The 20,543-nt window shown below is 40.1% G+C and overlaps 2 protein-coding genes across 2 annotated transcripts; one reads left to right on the forward strand and one right to left on the reverse strand.

The window, feature by feature from the left end:
* Window positions 1–350: 350 nt before the first annotated feature.
* LOC135475748 (uncharacterized) lies at window positions 351–5,777 on the reverse strand. The gene is made up of 4 exons (XM_064755684.1): window positions 5,624–5,777; window positions 4,098–4,299; window positions 3,082–3,161; window positions 351–2,466 (listed from the first exon to the last, which is right to left on the reverse strand). Exons 1-4 carry the CDS (start codon window positions 5,775–5,777, stop codon window positions 2,276–2,278), a joined length of 627 nt encoding a protein of 208 aa, XP_064611754.1. The 3' UTR covers window positions 351–2,275.
* A 30-nt stretch (window positions 5,778–5,807) lies between these two features.
* On the forward strand, window positions 5,808–15,275 carry LOC135475505 (dol-P-Man:Man(5)GlcNAc(2)-PP-Dol alpha-1,3-mannosyltransferase-like). Its single transcript, XM_064755434.1, has 9 exons — window positions 5,808–5,958; window positions 7,043–7,142; window positions 8,683–8,830; window positions 9,239–9,399; window positions 11,024–11,144; window positions 11,562–11,767; window positions 12,083–12,147; window positions 12,563–12,698; window positions 15,039–15,275. Exons 1-9 carry the CDS (start codon window positions 5,808–5,810, stop codon window positions 15,241–15,243), a joined length of 1,293 nt encoding a protein of 430 aa, XP_064611504.1. The 3' UTR covers window positions 15,244–15,275.
* Window positions 15,276–20,543: the final 5,268 nt, after the last annotated feature.

Here is a 20,543-nt window from a genome sequence, read left to right on the forward strand (position 1 = left end):
GTACACATCTTGAACACATATATAAGTTTTAGTCACATAACATGGAAAGAGAAGTAAAACAGAACTGACAAAAGAAGTGTGTTTACAAAAGTGTCAGCAGTTGACTGTCACAACTGTAGTTTGTGTCGCATGATGAGGTGTCAGCAGTTGACTGTCACAACTGTAGTTTGTGTCGCATGATGAGGTGCAGTTTCTTGAACTGGGGCCGATACCCCGTCTCACCATACCAGGCCCTTAGGGCCTCATCACGCTGCTGAGCGTTTGGTAATGAAGATGTTGTTGCTGTGAGTTTCAGCTCATGCTGGTGTCCTCCTCTCAGGTGTACATGGCAAGGCCTGTCAGCAACCTGTGAATGGTAGTTTCCTCCGGGCTCTGCCTGGTTTCCTCCCACCATAATGCTTGCTGCCATCATATAAGGGAAATACCCTTGAGTATGGCATAAAACAACATTCAAAGAAATAAATTTAGTCAAAACACCCAAGATCAAGTTACAAAAGAAAAGATAACAAATCTTTATTGAATAATTGCTCTTTAAAACTGAAATGAATGCTAAAACATTTCAAATACTGTCACTTAGGATGATATAAGAAATACTAAATAATAAATACTGGTAACTCTTGTTTTTAAGTCAGAGATTCAAAAAATATTGCACAAATAAGTTGACATAACACAGGGTAGGCCTGTACAGGCCACACCAAGTCAAAAATGTATAGAAAAAAGTGAAAAAACAATAATCATATTTATATACATAAAAAATATGACAGACATAAACAAATGTAAAAATTAAACAAATTTTCATGACCCACATGGTTACGATTAAAAACATTTTCATACATGGACTAGGTGTGTCAGGCCACTGACCCTCTTATATTTCAAACCAGGAGATGAAGCAGACTTTTATCCTCTGGAAGTCAGCCCTAAATATCTGTAAACTACCACTTTCAAACCCTTGCAGGAGTATTTTTCCATGGCAAGTCTTGACAATATTACTCCTGGTTATCTTTAACAAGTAAAATCAGTTCTTCAGTTCTGTTCCATAGTCACTGCCAGACGTATCTCACATTCTATAAAAGCCAAATCACCAATTGCACACATGCTTCTTAAAGACTAATGATGCACAATTTATTTCTTGCACAAGTGTCTGGATTCACTTCCGACACCGAAGAAGCCTCTGGAAGGCTATATGGATTGGTCTAGTTTAATAACATAACACACTGTGCCTAATGGGCTTATTTCTAAGTCGTATTACAGACTATCTGAATTACAGTGTGGGTTACATGTACCTAGTGTGTCAACACTATCCTAGTTTAAATACATGTAAAAGATTGATTTATTTACAGAAACTACTTTGTACTCGTTAACATCATATTTACGGTATATACATGCACAATGTTGTCAAATAAGCCACTACTGGAACTTTCATGAATGATGATGATCCGACTTTAAATATCTTCTAAATCACACACTCTTATAAAAACAAGCAATTTCTCACCATATGAGGTTAAATAAAGAAATAAAACTTACATGTAACATTGTTTGGAACATAATCTAAGAACAGGGAACAACATACAACATAACACTGTATTCCTTGCATGTTGTACTGTGATGTCCATTACAGACTGCTTCACACATATTTTGGAATGTTGGATAAGACAAAATCTATGTGTCTTATTGATATATATACAAAATAGTGAAAAAATCGAAAACAAAAACAATAAAATAATCGGGCTTAATATTTTTTTCGTTGTTTCTGAGCATTTTCATCTTTGTTTTATAGCAAAATGAATGGATAATGAAAAGGCCTGATATATTTTGATAAAATGGTAATCTAATGAAAACCCTTATCAGAATTCTTACTGAAAATCAAAATCACTATCAGATGAAATAGCGAAATGAAAAGCAGCATAAGTCATCAAGGCAGCTATAAAATCAGGACTAAATTCATGGATTAAATATCCAAACATATCCATACTATAAAACTGCAATAAGATTACATGCATTTGTTAGGAAAACATTTAGTGGCTCTAAAAATACTTGCAAATGTCTCAAGATAACGGTCATTCTCATAGATTTTTAAGAGATGGACAACATATTTCTGACAAAGGCCTTTTTTTATTAGCAGGCTAATAGGTCCTGAATAACCCGGGTCTGTTGATAGCCTATATCTATTATACATGTGTCATTAAATTAATGGTGAAGGTGTCCATCAATGCCATCGCCACTACTTGGCACTACATGACCAGCGCATTTATCAAACAGGGGAGACAACTCCATTTCATGTTGCCCTAAGAAGAGTTGAGATGTGTAAACTAACTGCAGTCAAAACGATGACAGCAAAACAAGCTGGAAGCAAACTTTCCCCACTCGCAAACACAGTTGGGTCAAACTTAAAACAGTTAATTTTGCTGTCAACAACTTCAAAGTTCTGTGATTCACAGAATGTCTGTCCATCCTCATAATTAGAACCTGGTGGAGACAGAAAGCAAAGGAGTTAAATATGAGAAAAAAATTTCTACCCACAGCAATCCCCCTCCTAGTCTTAATAATTCAGAGCTTTGAAATAATGATATAATGATAATGCATGATTCAAAGATGCTTGTATATACCATGTTCCATCTAATATTATACCAGGCAAACAGTAGTTCTGAAACACTGAATCACCAGGTGCTGCTTCCAATACTTGATGGAACTGTTCAATGTGACACATCTTTTAGACTTTGTTGTGATTTTAAACAAGAAGAAAACATAAAAATGATGTCAAAATAACATGAACGAGAGTCAAAACTTACTTGCAAATCTGATTTTTAATATTTTTTTTTCAGGAGAAAATTGCATTTGAAAATATTTTTGTATTATGGGTATTTGGAACCACCTTTTGGTATTTGTTGTCATTGCATAATAATGTTCTAAATAAGGATGTGATGCATATCTAATAAACTTACCTGAATGTAAATTTGTTGTTTATATCCAAACATGCATTTAAGCTGAATTATAATAATATTTATGAATACATTATAAATATACATAAAACCAAAATCCAAGCATGCATGAGCAGACGTTTGCAGAGAAACGACCTCTTACCTATCATACTGCCATTGAAATAGGCCTCCTTACAATGAAAATAAAGTGAAGCACAGAAGTCAGCACACACTTTCACCTTACTGAAAGAGGATTAAAATATACAACCAAATGTTAATAATGATCACAAATTAAAAAAAAAAACAATAACTCTTACCGTGCCAGTATTAGTTACATGTGTAGTGTGAAATTGATAAAGGAAAGATTATTACAGAATTTTCATCAGAAAATTTGTTGATAACAGTCTTGTCCTGGCTCATGGCAAGGTAGGTCAAGCTGAGCCTGCCAATCAAAATAATAAGATACTTTGAGGAAGTATTTATTTATTTATTTATTTGATTGGTGTTTTCAAGAACTCGTACTCATACTCAAGAATATTTCACTTATATGACAGCGGCCAGCATTATGGTGCGTGGAAACCAGGCACAGCCCGGTCGAAACCCACGACCATCCGCAGGTTGCTGTCAGACCTTCCCACATACGGCCAGAGAGGAAGCCAGCATGAGCCGGACTTGAACTCACAGCGACCGCATTGGTGAGAGACTCCTGTGTCATTACGCTGCGCTAGCGCGCTAACCAACTGAGCCATGGAGGCCCCACTTTGAGGAAAAACAGGGTTTGAAAGCATTACCCTCATTATTCCACCAGAGTCCAGGAAATGTATCAACTGAATACAAAAACATTTTTTATGTTTTTTACATTTACAAAAACCATTTTTATGAATGAATGAATTCTTCAACCTTTTCTCATGTTTGCAAGGTGTTTGTCAAACATATTCTGAAGGCATCATTCTGTGTAGGCTGGTCAATTTATACTTTTTGTGGAGCCCTGAAATCGGCCAATCCAACCAATGTAGTTTTGTCACCAAAAATAAATCATAAACATGCATAAATTGCACTGAATGTTGCTCTTTGATATACCAAAAGGTTGAGGAATTAGGGTAATTATGGTTGAATGTCACATTTGCAATATTTCAGCCATATCATGGTTTTTATAATGATTAATACATAGTAACATACTCTTTGATCCAGACATGTTGCTCTGGACTGCAGAAGTAGCACATGAGGTAATTCATCTGGTGTTTGCAGGAAGTTGAGGCCTTGTACAGAGGATCCGCATTTGAGAACACAGATGTGACCTCAGTCCTCTTACAGCAAGCATCTTGGCCGTACCATGAGCAGTTCACTAAACCTTCAGCCACAGTGCTGTAACGTGTCACACCTGCGAAAATTAAAATTGAAGGATTTTAATTAAGAATTTTGATCAGAAAATCTGTTCATAATAGTATTGCCATTCAGCCTGACTCATGGTATATTGCGTCAAGCTATCCAATCAACGCCCTGGTTAATTTCTGTTTGTTAGCCACCATGGCCCCATCCCCTCAGAGTCTATGAGATGTTTCAGTATGCGTTTTTTGATTCTTAAGGCAAATCACTCCCAATATAGAGAGGCTTAATGGTAGGTACTTGGTGTTGTTTGGTACATTATTATTTCCTCTCCAAGCATATACCAAGGAAGAAGGAGCCAAAATGATATTTCGGGTGCATGTAGAGGGTGAAGACTGCTCATCATTGACATATAGCTGCCATCCCAAAATTTGACGTCTAGTAAACAGCTTGAAATATGACTTACAGATAAAAAAAATATAATAACATACTCTCAGAAAAGTCTGAGATTGCTCTGATGTTAGGTTTGGCAAATATTTTGTTCAGCCAGGGACAGTCTCAAAGCAACGTCAGAGAGCACATCATCTACAAACCTGCTGTAGTTATCTGCCCTTGTCAAATGTGCTGAGGCTGGAAGCACAGTGAGTCGCTTTGAGCATTACCATAGAATCTTAGGACAATGAAAACAACTGATCGATGCTGTACTTGAAATAAATCAGATGGAAAATCATGAAACATGTGGGACGTCAACCTTAAAGTCTTGTAGATGTATTTGATGGATAATTTTTGCCTCAAACACTGTGTCAAATTGCCACTGCAAGTGTATCAGGCTTTTAAAAGGAGCACCCTCCGATGTTGGTTTGGGTAATCCTTGACTGAACAAACTTTTGCCAAAGCTAACACCAGAGCATTCTCTATACCGATATTCCAAGAATGACAGGATGGTGATTGTATTGCCCCCATGATGCATTTAAAGCTCACATGAGCAAAGAACATCTTTAATGGTATTACTGACATGTAGTATTAACATCCAGACACCACTTAAATTTACTGCTTTATACCCACAGAAGCCTTGCATTACACTGTACCGCCATCTGAGATTAGACATCTTATCTTAATCAGCAATCATGGGCATATCAAAGTCATTTCTTCCAAATATTGAACATTAATATGATCGTCACGCCATATACACATAAGATGATTTCTTTTGGTCACACAGTATATATGTAGCTGTGCAAATAAAATGAAACTGAAATACTGTCAATGTCAATGCAAATCAGCAAATCGGCGCTAAAACTGCGTGAAAGTGAAAGGTAAACAAATTAACACACACATTTCCCTATGAAATAATCAAAAGTGTGCGTCCAGTTAAAGCTTACCAAAATATGGGCAAGTTCTTCCATTTACCTGCACCATGTACTCTTCACACAGAACCAAAGAAAATACGGCGAAAACTAGAAAAATACAAATGAAATGACGACACTCGATTGGAACAGCCATGGATGCCATTCCGATTTGACAGTCTCGTGCCATCGCGCTTCACGTTACATTACGAGATCCAAAATGGCAGCCTCCTGGAAGAAGATGCGTGGACAGCTCTCTCCATCTTTTGTATGGAGGCTGATGGTTGACCCGAATTTGTCTTTACCTGTAATGGTATTGATTCTGATGGCGGAGCTGGTTGTGAATGTTTTTGTCATCGAAAGAATTAAGTGTAAGTAAATAGTGCTTGTTTTATCTAGCGTGCAGTGATTGATTGATCGTAGTCGTTTCTGTTATTTTTGCTTTTTGAATACTCTAATAGTGACAGTCATTTTTACGTGGAGTACTTCTCAAACAAATTGGCATGAGTTTCAAACTCTGAAGTCCGTTGCATTCGTGGCAAAAAAACTCGCCTGAGCTCAGTATAAAATGATGAGGTTGATTACATGGCCGCGGAGTGATCTCCCTTTAAAAAGTCATTCTGTCGGATATTTCACGCAGGCCCTATGGATCGTTGCCGACAAATTTCACTTTCTCTCAGAAATGTATTCATTTCTACCTGAAAGCCACACCAACTTTCGTTGAAGCTTTTCCCAGGGATAACAGAAATGTCCTTGATTCAAAATAATAGCATTTTGGAGTAAATGTTCAGCTTAGACTGATATTCAGTGGTTTAGAGAATATATTCAGTTTCCTAAAGAGGCATTACTCTGGAATGAGGAAATTTCTGAAGCTCGGCCAAGAACATGACGGCTGCAGAATGTCCCAAATTAAATGACAAGTAGATTGTCAATAATTCCATCTAAAATGGTATTATCGAGAATGAGAGGCCTTTTTGTGACTCAGTAATACTGATATGTAATGGCTACACTCAGAGTAAAGGTGTAGTTTATAAGTAGAAACAGATGTATTTCTGATTGTCTGCGAAATTTTTGGTGATCTGTGTTTCAAGCCTTGTCTATATATATATATATATATATATATATATATATATATATATATATAGATTGTGTGTGTCTAATAGAACTTGGTGTTATAGATGCTTCTTCTTCTTAAGAGAATCATGATGATTACTGTGAGCCCACCGACCAAGTCTGTCCACATCGTCCCTGAACGTTTACTTGTGATGAATTCAATGTGCAGACATTACTCAATGTACCTCCTCAGTCCAGCTAGGAATACAGGCTGTATCTTACAACTCAAGTAGTTGAGTAATCCGAAAATCTTGCCATGTAGCTTAGTTGGCAGAGATTTAGACCTGGTTGCCTTTCCGTTATTCCTTTATTCCTTTATTTGTATTTCGTCATATATTTCAGATACAGAGATAGACTGGGTTGCATACATGCAAGAAGTGGAAGGCGTTGTCAATGGTACATATGACTATATGAAACTGAAGGGGGATACTGGACCATTAGTGTAAGTTTGTTTCATTTTAAAACATTTACATAATACATATTATATTTACAGTTAGAAGGCAAATGGTAAGGGCATATGCTTTCTGATTCAAAACAGCCAGTATGAAATTTAGGAGTAAGAAGTTTGAGAGAGATGCATTTAGAGTCACTGTGTGAGCTTGGTCCCTACGATTTCCTTCACCCATAACATTGGACAATGTTTTTGGTTTGGATGTATTAAAATCCTGAACAGTAGCATTGTTTCATAGTATCTGAAAAAAGTGCAGTTTAGCTTCACTTAAATTTCATCAACTTTCAAGGAAAGAATAATAAATGAGTGTTTGAACCATTACAATGAAAAATCCAGGTACCTTTATTTCCATTGTTTAAAAAATTCATATCACAACGTTCCAAAAGGGATGAAGCAAATGTCGTGCAAGAATTTCAGACAGAGAAGAACTGTGTTATATACCTGAAGTTTTGTGTTTTTCCATTGATGCATTTTACTTGATTCTGATTGATTCATCCACCTCATATGGCCACTTCAGAGGGTTTTTTTTAATATGTGATTAATTTCTAATCAGAATAAAGGAAATATTGGCGTGAAAAGTATCATTTTATTCAGGGCCTAATTGTATTTGTTACGATCATTTTATTACAGGCTGTTATGTACTACTAAAAGGGCTTCTTGCATAGGCTAGTTTGTTGGATGACAACTGTTTGAAATCTTGGAGAGCGTAAAAGGCTTTCCTACATGAATGATTGAAAACCCTCTTCCCGTAATTTTTCCCATTTTTGGGACACTTGGTCTGCTTATTTTAGCCATATTACATATAATTGTTACAGAAATATTTAGTTTTCTTTTTTTTTGCACATGTTTAGTCAATCTGCTCAATGACAAATTCAAACTTTTTTCAAAAAAACTGGAGGGACATGTAATTCTTTCCCATTAGAGCTACTAATATCTGACAGTCCCAAAAATGAGAAGAATGAAGGTATACAAACTGTGATAGTTGGGGAATGTATACATTCACTTGAAAACTTCATATATGTACTCTTCTTGCAGCCTATCAGCCTTTGATGAATGAGATTTGGGGGCCTCCGTGGTTAACACACCAGCATGGTGCAGTGACCCTGGTGCCTCTCATTGATGTGGTCACTGTGAGTTCAAGTCCAGCTCGTGTTGATTTCATCTCAGGCCGTACATGGGAAGGTCTTCCAGCAACCTGAGAATAATCGTCGGTTTCTCCTGAGCTTTGTCCGGTTTCCTCTCACCCTAATGCTGGTCTGTCGTATAAGTGAAATATTCTAGAGTACAGCATAAAACACCAATCAAATAAAGAAAAAAGTGAATGAGGTTTGGGTTTGAGGCTCTCCAGTTGATTCAGCTGTTGCTTTGAGTCAGGTAGCTGGAGATACGCTCTTGTGGCAGTACCCTAAACCTGATCATTGAAATATCTGTTCACAAATCTTCAGTACAGCCTTAAACACCAACCTGTGAAATGAAATAAAATGCTTTTCCTTCTTTAAAAACATGGTAAATTCTATTAATTGTTGTGCAGATATCCGGCTGGTTTTGTGTACATCTACATGCTCCTGTACTATGTCACCGACCATGGCATAAAGATCAAAATGGCTCAGTACATTTTTGCAGCTCTCTATCTGCTGACTGTTACAGTAGTGTTTGACATTTACAGACAAGCAAATAAGGTATGAATGACATTCTAGACCTATACATTTATGTGTACCATGTAGAATTGTATATTTTTCCTTACCTTAAACTCTGATTGACAGCTGTGGTATAAGTGTAATGTTCCAGTGTTAAGTGTATATAACTGGGAGTCATGGGTTCAAATCTAAGTGCAGTCATACTTAGAATAAGCGAATTCAAAGTAAGTGTGAATTGAAGCACCTGGCAAAACTGACCTCAGTTCAGCCTGTAGGAGAGGCTTCAGTGGTGATTCTGAAACTTAGACAATTATTTATCTACCAGGGGGCATCAGAGGTGCTTCACAAACTTTTACTGCAGAGCAGCCTGAGCTTACCGCTTTCACCCTGTTTCCCACTTTGTGTCACCTATGACTTGTTTTGAGAAATTGTTTTTTTTTTTTTGAGCAGGTTCCTCCATATGTGTATTTCTTCATGTGCTGTGCCTCATATAGAATCCACTCCATCTACATTCTCAGGCTGTTCAATGACCCTGTTGCCATGGTGTTTCTTTATGTGGCAGTTGATCTTTTCCTCCGAGGTCACTGGTCCTGGGGATGTTTGGCTTACAGGTAGGGTCCATTTCACAGCATGTCGCAACATGTCATTCTGATACTGTTATCAAACATATCTGTGAATAATTTCATGAATAAAGCATTTTTTATGGAGCTGGGGCCCCTGTGGTCGAGAGGTTAGCATGCCAGCGCAGCATGATAGCCCCGGGGCCTCTGTGGTCGAGAGGTTTGCATTCCAGCGCAGCGTAGTAACCCCGGGGCCTGTGGTCGAGTGGTTAGCGTGCCAGCGCAGTGTAACAACCCCGGTGCCTCTGTGGCCGAGTGGTTAGCATGCCAGCGCAGCACAATAACCCCGAGGTCTGTGGTCGAGTGGTTAGCATGCCAGCGCAGCATGATAACCCCGGGGCCTCTGTGGTCGAGTTGTTAGCATGCCAGCGCAGTGTAATAACCCCGGGGCCTCTGTGGTCGAGTGGTTAGCATGCCAGCGCAGCGTAACAACCCCGGGGCCTCTGTGGCCGAGTGGTTAGCATGCCAACCCAGCGAAATAACCCCGAGGTCTGTGGTCGAGTGGTTAGCATGCCAGCGCAGCATGATAACCCCGGGGCCTCTGTAGTCGAGTTGTTAGCATGCCAGCGCAGTGCGATAACCTTGGGTCCTCTGTGGTCGAGTTGTTAGCATGCCAGTGCAGCGTAATAACCCCGGGGCCTCTGTGGTCGAGTTGTTAGCATGCCAGTGCAGTGCGATAACCTTGGGTCCTCTGTGGTCGAGTTGTTAGCATGCCAGCGCAGCGTAATAACCCCGGGGCCTCTGTGGTCGAGTTGTTAGCATGCCAGCGCAGTGCGATAACCTTGGGTCCTCTGTGATCGAGTTGTTAGCATGCCAGCGCAGCGTAATAACCCTGGGGCCTGTGGTGGAGTGGTTAGCATGCCAGTGCAGCGTAATAACCCTGGGGCCTGTGGTGGAGTGGTTAGCATGCCAGCGCAGTGCGATAACCTTGGGTCCTCTGTGGTCGAGTTGTTAGCATGCCAGCGCAGCGTAATAACCCTGGGGCCTGTGGTGGAGTGGTTAGCATGCCAGTGCAGCGTAATAACCCTGGGGCCTCTGTGGTGGAGTGGTTAGCATGCTAGCGCAGCGTAATAACCCCGAGGCCTGTGGTCGAGTGGTTATCATCCCAGCGCAGCGTGATAACCCGGGGCGTCTGTGGTCGAGTGGTTAGCATCCCAGCGCAGCATGATAACCCGGGGCGTCTGTGGTCGAGTGGTTATCATCCCAGCGCAGCATGATAACCCGGGGCGTCTGTGGTCGAGTGGTTAGCATCCCAGCGCAGCGTAATAACCCCGGGGCCTCTGTGGTCGAGTGGTTAGCATGCCAGCGCAGCGTGATAACCCCGGGGCCTCCGTGGTGGAGTGGTTAGCATGCCAGCGCAGCGTAATAACCCTGGGGCCTCTGTGGTCGAGTGGTTATCATCCCAGCGCAGCGTGATAACCCGGGGCCTCTGTGGTCAGGTAAATAAATCAAATAAATAGTACGTTATTATAAGCTCTGAGCTGTAACCTTATGCTATCAGACTCAGGTGTAAATTAAGGAAAAATTCACTGGGTGATATTCGTAGTGTAAAACTGAAAAGTTTATGAGAAAGAAAACGGACATTTAAGCTGTTTTTATATCTTTTGTTTTACAGTTTAGGGGTCTCTGTGAAGATGAATGTGTTGTTATTTGCTCCTGGACTGCTCCTGTTGCTATTGGTTACACAAGGCATGCTGGGAACAATTAAACACCTGATAATATGTGCTGTACCACAGGTACTGGTGCTAATCATGTGCTCATGTAACTTGTGTAGACTGTCAGTATCAGAACTCATCTCTTCGGTGTTATTAAATTAATTCTAATTTCATGTTTGGTGATAAACAACTGTTAGTGTCACTTGTATGACAAATTATTGTGGTTATAAATGAGTGAAATATTCTTGAGTAAAGTGTAAAACACCAGTCAAATAAATAAATAAATAAATAATTTATATGCTTTGGTATATTCAGAGGTGAGATAACATTAGTCCAGATAAAACTTAACATTCAGAGATTTTTTATGATGCAACAGCCTTGAACTCGAAGCAAATTCACAATTCAGTTGATGAAGATATTTTCAATGATTTCATATTCATATGGTGTCTTTTAAGCTAGGGACTGAACCTTATTTTGCCATATTTTACTTGTCCACAGCTGATTTTAGGCCTGCCATTTCTCCTTACCAACCCTCTGGGATATGTCCGGAAATCATTTGAGTTCAGCCGTCAGTTTTTCTTCCAGTGGACTGTTAACTGGCGTTTTTTACCCGAAGAAATCTTCCTTAATCGTTATTTTCACCTGGTGCTTCTTAGTTGCCACATCATTGCCCTCATTCTATTCCTGATGTACAAATGGAAAAGGTAGGCCTCTCACCACTTTAACTTTTCTTTAGAACTTTGGTCTTTCTAATGTTGCCAACCTCCTCTCCATATTGCTACACATATTAATCTTTTACGAGTTCAGAATTATTGACATTGACAGTGATAACGAGATGTATCAAGAAAAGGCCACAATTGATTTTAGCATTTACGCTCTTCTCATATCAAATCAGCTAAAGGAAACTTGGTATGTGTTATTTGTGTTCAGTTTTATCTATTACAGGTTTAAAGTTTACTTCTACCTTGTTATTGATGAGCTGCATGAAACACAAAGGGCTGCATTTGTTACTGTTTTAGGCTATTTCCTGGCTTCCACTTGGTAGTGAGGATGTCACCTGTGAAGAGCACACTGAGTGTGGACCGTATCCTTCACTTTGGCTTGCAGAGTAATCCCCCCTTGAACATATGTTGGCGTGTGTGCTTATCTCCCTTCGCGTGATTTACACTTGTTGCTGCTTTAAAGAGATACAGAATCCGCATAAACTTGCCTCTCTCTGACAACAGCCAATTAGACTTGATTCTGTATCCCTGTAAGGCCTTATTCTTCCACATGCTTTGATTGCATCTCAGAATTGTTAGAAGTTGTGGTTAAAACCTCACAAGAAAGTGTCAACCAACTGACATTTTAAAATCCATCACCCTCTAAATCAGACAATGGAGACCTGTGATGTACATGTGACAAGCACACAGTGCCCCAGTGGCTTGTTTGTTTGGCAGAATACTCATAATTGTATGCAACTAGACAAACTATGTATTGTTTCCTTGAAATGGACTCAGAAATCCTTTTGCCCTTATTTACAGCAAACTTTTTAGGTCTGTGTTTTAGTCGGACATTGCATTACCAGTTCTATGTCTGGTATTTCCACACCCTTCACTATCTCCTATGGTCCACAGACATGTCTGTGCTTATGAGGTAAGTAGATGGTGAGTGAACCCGTGTCCTAGTAGCCTTAGATGGCTTAGATGTTTCCTACAGATATTGGCGCTTCACCAGTAAGGTTGTGTCTTCAAATCCATGTTGGTCTGCATCAGAAGTAGTGGCTTTACATGTACATCGTGAATCTTGTTGGATAGCTGGGCAGGAGTTACGTTTTTTTTTTTATAGAAACCCAATAAAAACTTATTGTAGAAATGTGGGAGTTTGCACTGGGGGAAGAAGGTTTACAAAATCCAGACCTCAGGTTTACCAGCACATCTGGATGAAAACAATAACCCAGATGCCGGTGATACAGATTGTGTTACTATGCTTACTGGTGTCAGAGTGCTAGTTGTATGGCCAACCTCAAGTTAGTTCCAGCTGAGACTCAGTTTTAAGGATTAATCTACAGTGTAAGTACAAAGAAAACACTAAAGTGAAGTATATATGGGATGAAAACCCTTCAAATATTGTCCACAAAAACAGTTTGATTTATTTTCGTAGAATATTTTTAATGGTCAGGAGTGAAATGTTATATAGTGATCATCTTGTTTTTGCCACCTAACACAGTGCTAGTAGACTTTTGCTTTCAGAATTCGTATACAAATAGGGATAGGAATGCATTTGCTGAAAAGACCTTGAAATAGACTGTTTCAACCAAAGTAAACAGATATGACATACTGGCTATCCAGTAGATACACACAGACAGCTGTAGAGTCTGATTTTAGATCATTTGAAAAATTGATTCATGTCTCCTATAATTAAGTGATATAGAATGTCACACTCGGCAAAGCTACCTCCTCCACAAGTGAATTTTGATTAGAAGATGTGTGAACTAATATTATCATGTGTGCTGCCTGGTTTCCATCGTTTGTTAACCTGACCAATGTCATGTCTCTCTGTCTCAGATGGTCAAAACACTGACTCACTGCAGGTATCAGTCATATGACCAATGTCATGTCTGTCTGGCTCAGATGGTCAAAACACTGACTCACTGTAGCTATCAGATACATGACCAATGTCATGTCTGTCTGGCTCAGATGGTCAAAACACTGACGCGCTGTAGCTATCAGATACATGACCAATGTCATGTCTGTCTGGCTCAGATGGTCAAAACACTGACTTACTGCAGCTATCAGATATATGACCAATGTCATGTCTGTCTGGCACAGATGGTCAAAACACTGACTCACTGCAGTTATCAGATATATGACCAATGTCATGTCTGTCTGGCTCAGATGGTCGAAACACTGACTCACTGCAGCTATCAGATATATGACAAATGTCATGTCTGTCTGGCACAGATGGTCAAAACTCTGACTCACTGCAGCTATCAGATATATGACCAGTGTCATGTCTGTCTGGCTCAGATGGTCAAAACACTGACTCACTGCAGCTATCAGATATATGACCAATGTCATGTCTGTCTGGCTCAGATGGTCAAAACACTGACTCACTGCAGCTATCAGATATATGACCAATGTCATGTCTGTCTGGCACAGATGGTCAAAACACTGACGCACTGCAGCTATCAGATATATGACCAGTGTCATGTCTCTCTGGCTCAGATGGTTGAACACTGACTCACTGCAGCTATCAGATATATGACCAATGTCATGTCTGTCTGGCACAGATGGTCAAAACACTGACTCACTGCAGCTATCAGATATATGACAAGTGTCATGTCTGTCTGGCACAGGTGGTCAAAACACTGACTCACTGCAGCTATCAGATATATGACCAGTGTCATGTCTGTCTGGCTCAGATGGTCAAAACACTGACTCACTGCAGCTATCAGATATATGACCAATGTCATGTCTGTCTGGCACAGATGGTCAAAACACTGACTCACTGCAGCTATCAGATATATGACCAGTGTCATGTCTGTCTGGCTCAGAGGGTCAAAACACTGACTCACTGCAGCTATCAGATATATGACCAGTGTCATGTCTGTCTGGCTCAGATGGTCAAAATACTGACGCACTGCAGCTATCAGATATATGACCAATGTCATGTCTTTCTGGCTCAGATGGTCAAAACACTGACTCACTGCAGGTATCAGACATAGGACCAATGTGATCGTGTGTTCAAATCCAGCTCTTGCTGTTTCGGCATTGTTTTTTTTCTTTAAGTCAAGAGGTGTTTGAGGTGGCTTGCGAGGTGGTTACAGTGGGTGGTATACACCGGCGCTCCTCCACCTGTAAACTTGACCACTGTCATATAAGGGAAAACTTCTAGACACATGACTTTAATCACCAACCAAACCAATCATTCAATCAGTCATAATAAAAGCAATGTCGAACATACAAGGTTTTCTTTTCTCTTATTTTCTTGTAGAGTATTAGTTTTGGGTGTGGTAGAGCTGTCTTGGAACACATTCCCGTCTACAGTGTACAGCAGTGCGGCTCTTCATATCTGTCATTTCTTACTACTGACATCTTTGTGGCGGAACTCTGTGTATACCCAGAGTATGGTGAGAGGTCCGTCTGATACAACAACAACCAGCAAACAGAAGGTGAAAGTAAAACCAAAGCGGATATGAATGTTAGGCTCAGAGTATTATTATAATGACAATTATAATGGCAATTATAACATAATTATTATAAGTGTCGTGCTGGGAATGTAGGGAATAACTACGAACTGGTGAAGCAAATATTTAAATAAGTGTACTTGTGCGAGTATGATGGAGGGTAGACTGAAGATGACTACTCAAAGTGTGCAAACTGAGCGAGTGATTTAGTGAATAAAGCCCATCTTATCTCGATTTATGTTTTCGTATTTCTGTTGATAAATCCCGCCCTCTTTGTGTTCTATTCTGCGTCCATCATGACGTTAGTTGAACCGTGATCTTTCCAGATTTGCCTGATTTATTTTGGTTTTACAGCTGCACAGAGAATTTTCTTTCCTATTGTTTTGGTGTTCTCGGCTAACTGCATGCATGATGTTAAGCCTGATTATACTGAAGACGAAAAGGACAATGACACAAGATTAGTTGACTGTATTTTGGAGGAAGTCGTTTATGCGATCGCATACGAAGCCAAATATTTGTTAGCGCCGAAAACTGCGGGGATTGCCTTAGAACCGAATGTTGAGGACAGTTGATGCCATTCCATAAACCAATCAGAAAGGGTTCTACGTGTAGGTGCGAGGTGACATGTTGAGATGGGGGCCTACATGGCCTGGTGGTTAGCGTGCTAGAGCAGCACAATGACCCATAAGCCTGTCACCAATGCTATCCAGCCCATACTGGCCTCCTCTCCGGTCTTATGTGGGAAGGTCTTGCAGCAACCTGCAGATAGTCGTGGGTTTTCCACGCGCTATGCCTGGTGTCCTTCCACCACAATGCTGGCAGCGGTCTTTTTAGAGAAATATTCCTGAATACCGCGTAAAACGCAAGTCAAATAAATACACATGTAGAGACGGATTCGTCATTACAAAACATTTTCGAACTGAAACAGAAGAATATCGCATACCGAAGGATAAATGTCGTTTTGGATTTTGAAAACATTGTGGTCGTCGCTGTGCGATGGCGCGTAACCTGTGAACAGGGCATCAATTCGCCTGTTTCGTGATTGACACGCTTTGTAACACTGTATAACATTTGATCACTAAAGGGTGTAATATCGCATTTAAGAGAATTTGAATCCCGAGGAAAGTGGCATTTGGCGCTTTTGATCAGCGTTTCATTACTTAATCGCCTTTCTGTATGTAGTTGGTGTGTGTGGGTGGGGGTGGGGGATAGGAGGGGCGAAAGAGGCGCAGTGAGTCTAGCGTTCCATATACACCGACAATATAAGTAAGTGTGGCGTATGAACGAAAGGTGGTATGATTAAAAGAGACGTAACACATATATTGGTAACTTGAGTTATTTAGGAGGGGCGCAATGATAAAAAAAGACGGTCACATATTTTTTCTGACGTGCTTGATAACTCGACTTCACATAAGGAATTCCGAAAAGGCCATGTGGTGCGCCATATAACAAGACCCGGAAACACGTTCTGTGAGATACTTTATCAGTGCATATACACATTTGGTCTAGTGTTATATTTTCTTTTAAGGAAGACACGACGCCTAGTTTTCTGTCATGTCCTGCCCGTTTTTTTTCGAAGGCACCCTGTTTAAACAATGCCATTCCAATGTACTCTTCCCGACTTCAAAATGATCAGAATGTAAGATAACTATGTAACGGCTTTATGGACGGGCTTTTATAGACAACACTATAGTCCACATGTATATATGCATTCATTAAGTATCCCATAAAAAGTTTAAAAGGCGTGACATTTTATTTTCGTGATACTACATCACGGGGATATCACAGTTTAAAGCATTGACCTGAACGCGCATATTTAGGAAATCGAAACATTCATCATGTTTTACCAATCGGGCGCGAGTTATTTTCCATAACCGGAGAACGCAGCTCTACACGAACGTCGCTTAAACCCTATTTAGCCTTTTATCCATATGTACGCAGGGTACGAGTGACGGGACCTAGTATTTCTCGTTTCTCTACCATGGCGCATCCCATGGGTTGTTGACAATTCCAAATTAAAATTGATTTATCGTGTCGCGAAGCACATCAAGGGTCCTCCGTGGCTCAGTTGGTTAGCGCGCTAGCGCAGCGTAATGACCAAGGATCCTCTCACCAATGCGGTCGCTGTGAGTTCAAGTCCATCTCATACTGGCTTTCTCTCCGGCCGTACGTGGGAAGGTCTGGCAGCAACCTGCGGATGGTCGTGGGTGTTCCCCGAGCTCTGCCCGGTTTCCTCCCACCACAATGTTGACCGCCGTCGTATAAGTGAAATATTCTTGAGTACGGCGTAAAACACCAATCAAATAATAATAATACCGAAGCACATCACAAAAAATGGCGGTGACTGTTCCCGCCCCTCTACCGCAATAACTAATTTGTTCATATGAAGACGGATCGGTTGAATTCAGTTCATGTCTTTATCTGCGCCTGACAAAACCTCTGCCTGCGCAACGGCTTAAATTTGTCTGAGCGGTGTGGTCTGTAGGAACCCCGAGAGGTTGATATAAAAAAGACGGTCATCATTCATTGTCTGACTCGTACCTTAGCATTGCTCGCCTCTCCAAACTTTAGATAAGAGCCTGAGGTAATCATGTGTTGCATCCGTAATTAGTATGCCTTATTTAGCGACGTCAGGGTTATCATTGTTCATTCAGGTATAGTTTTATTCATTTTAAAATAAAAGGCTAATAAATGAAAGCCGTGTAAGTGAAACATTCTTGATTACGACGTAAAACACAAATCAGATAGATAAATAAGTAAACATTTACAACGCGTTATGAAATATTTATTTTAAGAAGGGCAATCCATGCAGACTTTCTTTCCGATCGTGCGTCGCGAGGTCTATAAGCAACTTGCGGGTGGTCATCGGTTTCCCGCCTGCAATTGCCGGAATTCCTCTCACCATAAAGCTGTCGTAAGCCAAATATTCTTAAGTACGGCCTAAAAGATCAATCAAATAAATAAAATATATAAAACTTTTACAAATTATTAACGTTTTTTCTATATAATACCGCCTAAAAACTTGATTTCTGTGGTACATGTAAAAGTGATGTACCGGTATAGGGTTTTTGGATCTCATTAGATGACTGCGTGACATCACAGAAGTTTTTTTTGTCTCAAAAAAAAAAAAAAAAAACCAAAAGAAAAACCGTCTTTAATGTTGAAATGGCTCTATTTTTGTTCATGAGTAGGCCTATGTACTACACGAGTAAATGTCACCAGAATGTCATCCAAGGTACAAAAGGTTGTTTGCCATCTATAACATTATTACAGTCAATAAAGACCTGCACAATGGAAATGAAGCATTTAGCTGCATTCAGTTCAGGAATTTTGGAAATAGTTTTCAATGTTTCCAGCCTGGTTTCTTTCCACCCTAATGCTGGCTGCCGTTGTGTAAGTGAAGTATTCTTGAGCACGACGTAAAATACCAATCAAATAAATAAACAGATAAATCAATGTTTCTATGTTCTTTCCACTGATGCTTACATTTTTGATCTTGTTGCACTTTAAGCAGTATTGTGACTTTTTATTCCCCAAATACAAATCCTACGTCTTTCCTTAAACGGATGCAGAACTTTAACACATTGGGGCTCTTTTCAGAATTTGAGGATTCTGATTCTGATTTTGAAGAAGAAAAGGTATTGACATTTGATATGCTGGCTGTCCGTGGTGTGTAGCCTACTGGTGAGTTTCCATAGGATTGGTCATATTGCGCGGAGCCACTCACAGAGGGACACCGTATATATTTACAGTTTGTGCTGAAATATTATTCGGATTAACGTAAACGCCAAATCAGTACATTTATTGATGACATCATACTGCGTACCTAGGTAGGTTAAATCCTGCTCACTTCAACAGTTTTTATTCCAGGATTTCAGTTGTCAGTGAACCATTGTTCGGCGCGGAAGGGTCTATTCGTAGACGTAGGCAGACAATACATTTCCGAACGTGAAGCCCTGCTTCTTTGATCATATTGTTAACAGTATTACGTGTGTCGTTCTCGCTGTCTCGTGGCTTTATGACAGAGATTGTCTTCTGGCTCATATCGCCTCTGGGATTCCGATCGCTGACCTCGTTGTCACCTCCTGTTCATTGACATTGCCCTGGGTCTTTCCGTTACTTCCCGTCATTATCCGCAATTCCCAAAGCTTTCTTCCGGCCGGGGGTAGAGAAGCTCTCCTCCAAAGGTTCCGATGGGTTCGTTTGGCATGGTCTTCTTTCACTTTGTCTGCTTTTGAAATCCTTGAAGTCTGGAGGTTTTATGTGGAATTCGCTTTGTCATATTTTTCGCACATTTCATAAGTTTTCCATGACAGAAATTGTCTTTAATGGTGTATCGCTTGAAGAAAAACAGAAAAGTTCCCGAAGTGTACCCAATGCTGATGATAACCCAATGCATGTAGGCGATGTAGCTGTATGTAGGCGATGTAGCTGATATTAACCCAGTTCAAGTCAGTTGATGTTGACGGTGTGCCTGATGTTAACTCAATACAGATCAGTTGATCTTGGCGGTGTGGCGGATGTTAACCCAATATAAATCAGTTGATGTTGACGGTGTAGCTGATGTTAACCAAATGCAAATGAGTAAACGTTAAGGGTGTAATTGATGTGTACCTAATGCTAATCGGTTGATGTTGACGATATAGCTTATGGCAACCTAATAAAAATCATTTGATTGTTGGACGAGCGGAAATCTGTTGAAAATGTTTGTTGACAGTTAGACCAGTTAAGACCATTGAAATCAGCTGGTGTCGGCAATTACTTGATAAGAGCATAAGAAAAGGGAAATGTAATTCACACTAGTTGATGGTAAATGGCTGAAAATAGTTGGTGTTGGTGGCTTATTAGGTGAATAGTTAGTTGATGTTGGTGGTTTGATTGCTTAAGAGCGGGGGGGGGGGGGGGGGTAGATATTACAGTTGCATGATGCTTAGTTGATGAATATTAGTTGATGTTGATGGTTGAACTGATGATTAACGGGGGATATTTTTGTTACATGATGCTAGGGGCTTAGTTGATGAATATTAGCTAATGTTCGTGGTTTAGTTGATGAACGACAGGGGGGTATTATAGTTATATGCTGCTAGGGGCTTAGTTGATGAATATTAGCTAATGTTCGTGGTTTAGTTGATGAACAGCGGGGGATATTTAAGTTATATGCATCCAGGGGCTTAGTTGGTGAATATTAGCTGATGTTCGTGGTTTAGTTGATGAACAACGGGGGATATTAGTTACATGATGCTAGAGGCTTAGTCGATGAAAATTAGTTGATGTTCGTAGTTTAGCTGATGAACAACGGGGGATATTAGTTA

This window comes from Liolophura sinensis, chromosome 9, assembly GCF_032854445.1.
Source record: "Liolophura sinensis isolate JHLJ2023 chromosome 9, CUHK_Ljap_v2, whole genome shotgun sequence".
NCBI classification, from domain to species: domain Eukaryota; kingdom Metazoa; phylum Mollusca; class Polyplacophora; order Chitonida; family Chitonidae; genus Liolophura; species Liolophura sinensis.

Bases quoted from the DNA above. Each gene is read 5' to 3' on its own strand.
- LOC135475748 (XM_064755684.1), bottom strand. From the start codon at position 5,777: ATGGCACGAGACTGTCAAATCGGAATGGCATCCATGGCTGTTCCAATC. The intron at 4,300-5,623 runs GTAAGCTTTAAC...TAATTTTCGCAG, and splicing joins AAGAACTTGCCCATATTTTG to GTGTGACACGTTACAGCACT. The intron at 3,162-4,097 runs GTATGTTACTAT...ATCCTCTTTCAG, and splicing joins CAACATGTCTGGATCAAAGA to TAAGGTGAAAGTGTGTGCTG.
- LOC135475505 (XM_064755434.1), top strand. From the start codon at position 5,808: ATGGCAGCCTCCTGGAAGAAGATGCGTGGACAGCTCTCTCCATCTTTT. The intron at 8,831-9,238 runs GTATGAATGACA...TTTTTTGAGCAG, and splicing joins TTTACAGACAAGCAAATAAG to GTTCCTCCATATGTGTATTT. The intron at 9,400-11,023 runs GTAGGGTCCATT...TTTGTTTTACAG, and splicing joins TGGGGATGTTTGGCTTACAG to TTTAGGGGTCTCTGTGAAGA.